Source organism: Alligator sinensis, unplaced genomic scaffold (genome assembly GCF_000455745.1).
Source record: "Alligator sinensis unplaced genomic scaffold, ASM45574v1 scaffold1336_1, whole genome shotgun sequence".
Classification (NCBI taxonomy): Eukaryota; Metazoa; Chordata; order Crocodylia; family Alligatoridae; genus Alligator; species Alligator sinensis.
Window position 1 is genome coordinate 342,851 of NW_005843037.1, and position 7,119 is coordinate 349,969.

Here is a 7,119-nt window from a genome sequence, read left to right on the forward strand (position 1 = left end):
TCACCCATTGCTTCTGCCCATTTAGTAGGGGTCCTATTCCACCCTGGGCCTTCCTTTTACTCCCTATATATCTAAAGAACAATTTTTTGTTATCCTTAACTTGGGATGCCATCCTCAGCTCCATGCTAGCTTTGGCCTGTCTAACTGCCTCCCTACAAGCGTGAGCAGAGGAGGTATACTCCTCTTTAGTAATCTCTCCCCGTTTCCACTTTTTATATGCCCCCCTTTTAGCCCGTAGACTGCTCTGGATTTCTCTGGTCAGCCAAGGAAGCCTCTTGGCCCCTTTCCCCCTTTTTCCCCGCATCGGGATCATCTCCCTCTGTGCCCGAAGGATCATTTCCTTAAGGCACAGCCACCCTTCCTGGGCTCCCATCTCTTTAAAACTCTTCCTCTGCAGTGCGTCCTTGACTAAACGCCTGAGTTTATTGAAATCAGCTTTCCTAAAATCTAGCACTTTCACCCTACTAGTTACCTTACCCACTCGACGTCTTATGGTGAATTCTATTATTTGGTGATCACTGTCCCCCAGGTGACCACCGATCTGTAGGTCTCCTACCATGTCATCCCCCGTTGCCAATACCAGGTCCAGTAAGGCATTCCCCCTAGTGGGACCATGTACCTCCTGCGTCAGACGGAGGTCCTGTACACAGGATAGGAACCTGCATGACCGGCGGGGGTTTGCGGCGGGACTTTTTTGTCTGCGTCTCCCAGCAGATGTCTGGGTAGTTTAGGTCTCCTATGACTACTGCCTCCCTTTTGAGTCTTATGGCTCCTGAATGCTTTGTTTGTGCTAACCCAATTATTATACACCTTTTGAAATTGCATCACTGATGACTTCTTAAAGGTGGATCATCAAAGAATGATCTTGGGGATCGGGTTCCAGAAGTCTGAGATTGCCCAGATACCAAAGGCCTGATGTATCGGTGCCTTCTACCTTCTGCAGTCATTTATATCTGTGTAGAGTGGGTGCCTTTTCCCATATTACTACTGGCATTTGTGTATATCTCCAGTCACTTTTTTCTCTGACATTCATCCACTATGTTGCTGCCTCAGCCTCCAAAAGGAAGGTAGGAAAGCACATCAGTTGTCAGACATGTCAGTAGGACCTTTTCAAATGCAGTAAGTGTATGTATAGAAATCCTGTGCAGTGGACATGTCAGACATTATCTAAAATGTTTTCAACTCATGCCAAAGTAAATTCTTCCTCTTGCAGTGGGAACAAAATTGCTTTAAAAAGGAGGGAACTGCATGGCAGCTGAACCTGATGTAACTGTTTTCTTTGTGCCATAGACCAGTAGTGTTTAATCCTTGGGCTGGATGAGTGGCCTGAGGCTGATCCATGGGGTGGATATTTCCCATGGTTGGGACAATTAACGTTGCCACTGCTCCCCATGCTGCTAAATTACCAACCTTGTGGGGAGACCCATGGGCTGGCCGACATGGCCTTGTAGGCTGGATCTGGCCATTGAACTGGTGGTTGAACCCCCCTGTCATAGACAACTACAGTAAGTGAGGCTAAGCCTCAGTAATAAATCTGATTCAATCAGTAGTAAATTACTGCAATTAACTTAATTTATCACAAGTGAACAGCAGACAGATAAAACATTTGAATTGGCTCAGCAGACACATACTCAGAGGTTGTAAGCCATCCCTGTCCCTCTAAAATAGAGTTAATTGTATGTCTATCCATGCCTTAGTTTTGATTGAATTATCTTATATGTCAAGACTGGTTTTGCTGCAGTCTCTGACCATTAAATTCTGATAAATTGCTTGAGATATAAATCCATACTGCATTTATCCCAGAATGTCTGGGTTACCCCTGTACATCACATGACATCATCTTTTTTTCCTGCCCTTCATTTTGAAGGGTCACTTTTCACTCTGAGGAGAAATGTAATATATTTTTATGGCAATAATTATTAATACCACCCCCTAATTCATGGCAGGCAAATAATAGGATAACAAACTTTGCATTTGAAATAACTGTTGCTTGAAATAAATGATGACAAAAAAATTAAGTAATATGGTCCCGATTCCGCTCTGTTAGATCCAGTGACAACTGCACTGGATCTGCTGGATCCACTGGCCCTAACTTAGAGTAAAGCTTGTTCCCTTATTTTCACAGTACATAAAAACAGTAGATCAGCATTTATCTATACCTCGTTCTACCTTAGCACTTCCAAAAAGGAATAAGTGCAGCCAAGTGGCTATATGTAATAAAGTAAAATTAAGAATGTCATCAATAAAATAGAAGTGGAAAAAATAAATCTTCATAAGCCCACTTGCCTATGTTAGAGAAAGAGGAGGAGTTAGAACTTGTTTTGACTGGTATCTTCAGATGAGGAAATTCCAAACAAATCAAGACAAGTAAAAGCCAGTTAAAATGCATTAAAAGAAGACTAAAGAACTTCATTCCAATCTCTTGTTGATGTTCAGTTAATTTTTTATACTCTTTCTCTACTTCTCTTTCTCTCTCTCAGCACTTCCCCATCCCTAGAAGGTAATTTTCCAGGCTGGGAAAACAAGTAAAAATATATTTCCTACATGGGTAAGTGAATTCATTATATTTATAAGTTTATGTAGATAAGTTACTCACTCGAGGTCTTTTCCACTCAAACTTGATGGGGAGCTTCTGGCTGTAGAAGAGGGAGCTGTCATTAGGTGGAAAATCGGGATCCTCATACAGAATCTTCTTTTCCAGGCATTTCTTGTGGAGTTCTGCATAGGCTTTTTCCTGTACCTTAATAATGGGCTGGTTTCGACTGATAATAGCAGAGTAGATCCCCCCTGCACCTCCACCTGCTTCAGTGGTTGTATTAACGGTAGCATCAGGAGCTGACCCAGCCTCAGTCTGTTGAGCCACTGCAACATTTACAGCCGACGGCATGGAAATCAAATTGAAACAGATTAACAAAGAAAGAAAAAAAACAGGAAGATCGTGCAACCTGGAAGGAAACTACCCGAAAGAAGAAGTTGTTTAACAGGCAGCTCAGCAAACAGTTCTTTCTCTTTGCAGCAAATACCCGTCAAATTTGAAAATGATGAAGGCTCATGATGTAGAATAATTTATACACCATCTTGAATGACTTCCTGTGGTCATTTTGTTATGAGAAACCAGAAATCCTTCTCTGCCATGAGGCAAGAGAAATTGCATACCTTTTCTGTTTGTGCTTGGTGTTTTTCTAGCATGTGTGTGCGAGTCCCCTGTGCATGTGAGTGCCCTGTAGAAACAATTTTCATCCAGGAAAACTAAAAATAGCCCCAGGGAGAGAGAGAGGGGTTGTGCAAGAAAGTGTGTGACAGCTTGATGTACAGCTTATTCCTATTTGGGGCTTGCTCCTAGAGGATAGACACAGGTAGGCTGGTTTCTGATGCCATGTAGCTTTTTTTTCTCAAGTCAAAAATGCTGAAACTCTAGTAACAGTCACATATGGATTTAAGAAGTTTAACTTCCTATTATACTTCATACAATTAAGATAGACTCTGATACTGCAAAGATTTATGTAGATACTTAATTTTGCCTAATTGACTTTTGTCTTCAGAAAAAGTAGGTTTTTACACTCAAAAAAACTATTCTGATGTAAAGTAATGGGTAGTTTTTACCTTGATATTTTTAGTTGAGGGCAACTATATACTCTCCACTTGAGTTAATTTATTCATCTACATCAAGACAGAAACTACAGTGATTTGTCCCTAATAAGATTCTGTATTAAGATAACTATCTACAAAAACACTTTTTTGCAGTGAAGGCATGGCAATAGCTTCAATAGGATTACTTGCAGTGTGTAAGGTTAAACACAATTTTTTTTGTAGGATTGGGGCCTAAATGCAAAGATTTTAGAAAAATAAGTTTTAAGTCTTTAATAACCTAATGTGATACTAATTTGAGATGTTAGTATATTTAGAAGATTATTATGGCATAATAGTTACTCTATATGCCCAAGATTTTATGGCAAAACATAAATTGTATTCATCTGAAAACTTAGATAGTATAGGAGAGATTCAGGTTTGATCAGGGACTGACTGGCTAGGCAGCAGCTCTGCAGAAACAGGCCTAGGTTACAATGGACAATACTGTAAGCTGAATATGAGCCAACAGTATGTCCTTGTTCCCAAGAAGGCTAATGGTATACTGGGCTGCATTGGTAGGAGTATTGCCAGCAGATCAAGGGAAGTGATTATTCCCCTCTGATCAGCACCGGTGAGGCCACATCTGGAGTACTGTGTGCTGTTTTGCTCTCTTTCTCACTCCCCCCTCAGCTCCCCCTACACACACAAAAAGGATGTGGACAAACTGGAGAAAGTCCAAGGGAGGACAATGAAAATGGCTTAGGGCTCTGGGGTACATGACTTATGAGGAGAGGCTGAGGGAACTGGGCTTATTTAGAGAAGAGAAGACTGAGAGGGGATTTAATAGCAGCCTCCAGCTACCTGAAGGGGGGATCCAGAGGATGGAGCTAGACTGCTCTTAGTGTTGTCAGTAACAGAACAAGGAGCAATGGTCTCAAACTGCAGCAAAGAAAGTTTAGGTTAGATGTTAGGAAAAACTCTCTCATGAGGAGGGTAGTAAAACACTGGAACAGGCTATCCATGGAGGTTGTGGAATCTTCATTCTTGGAGGTTTTTAAGACCCAGGTAGACAAAGCATTCACTGGGATAATATAGTTGGGGATGGTTGTACTTTGAGCAGGGGTTGGACTAGATGACCTCCTGATGCCCCTTCCAACCCTAACTTTCTATAATTTTATGATCACTGAAGGTCCTAGCTGGTCTGTAATCTAATTATTGGAAAAATACATTTGTAGTGACACATGGCTAACATGACAGATTCTGGATTCCCACAATTTCAAAGGAAATAACCTAGCCAAAAACATTCTGCATGACCAGATGTGACATATCAGATTCCCCAAATCATGTTAAATTACATGGCACTGAAAATTCTACTTAAGTGGCTTCTTTATGCTTAATTAGATTTAGTTGGAAAAAGCCATACACCTAGAATTTCCACTTCATGTATGCATGTGGTGACCTCAGCTGGAGCTGTGGGTATCCCCCTGCTCCCTGGATTGGGCCCCCAACTCATCTGCCACGACTTGATGGAATTTGTAACTAAAAGGAGAGGTTCAGTGGTGTTCTCCTTCATCACCCGGAGACGGGAGTACTCACAGACTTGTCGCAGTTAGTCCTGGGGCTCTGCCTCCCCTACACCCCATCCACTCACCAACCGCCAGCTGCATTGGGCTGCTGTGCCAACTCCTGGCTCAGACTCCACAGCCTCTACTCAGAGCGCTGGCTTGTAGCTGCATCCAGCCCTTCACTGCTGCCTCCCTTCTCCTGGCTCTACCCCCAGGCTGGGTCTCCGTCTGCCAGACCCATGGCCGGCTCCGGGCTGGATATGCCCGTCCTGGGCTCCAGAGGTGATGGCTGACTCTGAGTCCCTTCCCCTGGGACTAGAGATGTGGATGCCTCGCCTGGCTCCTAACTGCTGCTGCTGCCTGTTCTCAGCGAGGCAGCGTTTTCCGGGAGTCAGCTCTGCCAGGCAACTCTCTAGAGAGCTTGGCGTCTCTCCTCCTGCCTCTCTTCCTGTACCTGGCTTCTGCCAGGGTTTTTAAATCTCCCGTGGAGGCGGTCACAGCTGACATCATCAGTTGCCCAGCTTGATTGACAGCTGCTTGAAAAGCCGGTGCAACACCAGCTCATGCGGCTCCTTCCTGTCCCTGTCCCATCTCTCAGGTAAGTTCTGAGCAGGGCCAGGGTCCCTGAGCCCTCCACCAGGGGTGTTGGGGTCTGTCTCTGGCACTTCTGGACCCTGAGGATGGCCCCTGCCACCACAATGGAAAATGGATTTTTCACATTTGTGAAAAAGGGAACATCTTACACAGTGACAGGCATGCATTGTTCATGTGATAACTGTGCAACTAAATGTATCCTCTTCCAAGAAACTCTGCACCAGAGGTGCTGAATACGTGGGGTCTTGAGGGCCCTGGCCCCTCTCAGGAAGAGGGCTGTCACCTGAAATGCATAAAACTTTCTACATGTCCATCATCTTAGGTCCCCCTCAGCCAAAATAAAAGTCAACACCTATACTCTACACAAATCCAAAATAAGCTGTTTTTGGTAGGCACTGTGGCCTAAAGGATTTACGATTGGGTTCCTGGTACTTGGGTTCTCTATCAGGTCAAAAGAGCCCATTATTGGCATTATTAATCCTGGAGGAAATGCCTGATTTTGGGTCCATTTATCTTCTCAATTACACTGTTGTAAATCAGAAATAAATCTACTGATGTTTAAAACCCACATAAGTGAAAGGAATATTAGGCTGTTTGTTTGAAACGCATTGCTTATTTCTGGTTCTTTGCTAGGTTCAGGCTGTTTAAATGGTAATCTGGATATGTGGAATTGGAAAAGACCTGCGATATCAAGTTTTTCTTTAACCAGGAGGTGTTAAATTACACAAGAGATCCAGGTTTATATATGGACTGTGACACAATTGGTCGGTCTATGGTTTCAGTGCATGTATTAATTTTATAACTTGTTAGCACAGCGATTTTTATTCAGTTGTTTCTTAGAACTTCACCCAGATTAAATGCTTTAAATCATATGGATTCAATCCTTAAAAGTATGGAACACCTCTTGAAGATCCAGCAAGACTGTATCATGTATAATTAGTGCAGTCCTTATGGGTTTATAACCTCCAAATCTATTAATCCCCCAGCTTCTAGCAGTTGCTGTCTGAACACTGGACTCCCTTTTAGCCGCTCAGTATCAGAAGTACTTAATAAGCTTAAGCAATATAGGGAGAGGAATTTGAAAAAGCTCCAGCTGTCCTTGAAAATCTGAAAGCAGCTGCATCAAGGTGCACTGTCCAGCTGCAGAACTCGTCATTTACTAGGCCTGTGTGAAGCAGCTAGTATTTGCTTCGGATTCGGCTGATTTGGGGGACAGTGATTCGATTCGGTGATTCAAATCACTGTCCTGATTCAATTCGGCCAAGTCTCCGAATCAGCCAGGCGCATGCCCCACAGCCCGCCCCAGCTCCCAGCACTTGGAAAAAAAAGCTCTGACTCAGCAGGTGCTGCCCGGGGGGGGGGGGGCAACCCACCTCCCTCCCCCCCCCCC

The 7,119-nt window shown here is 43.6% G+C and overlaps 1 protein-coding gene across 6 annotated transcripts in view; it reads right to left on the reverse strand.

Annotated features, from left to right (window-relative positions):
- Positions 1-3,235, reverse strand: part of CAPN3 (calpain 3) — a 65,521-nt gene extending 62,286 nt beyond the window's left edge. For 4 of the 6 annotated variants that reach the window (XM_025193340.1, XM_025193338.1, XM_025193339.1 and 1 more), the window contains exon 1: positions 2,597-3,234. In XM_025193340.1, coding sequence (XP_025049125.1) covers positions 2,597-2,887 — 291 coding nt within the window. In that variant the 5' untranslated portion in view covers positions 2,888-3,234. Of the gene's footprint in view, positions 1-2,596 lie in introns of all 6 variants that reach the window. The other 2 variants (XM_014526392.2, XM_006036905.2) reach the window with 1 other exon arrangement.
- Between the last annotated feature and the right edge of the window lie 3,884 nt (positions 3,236-7,119).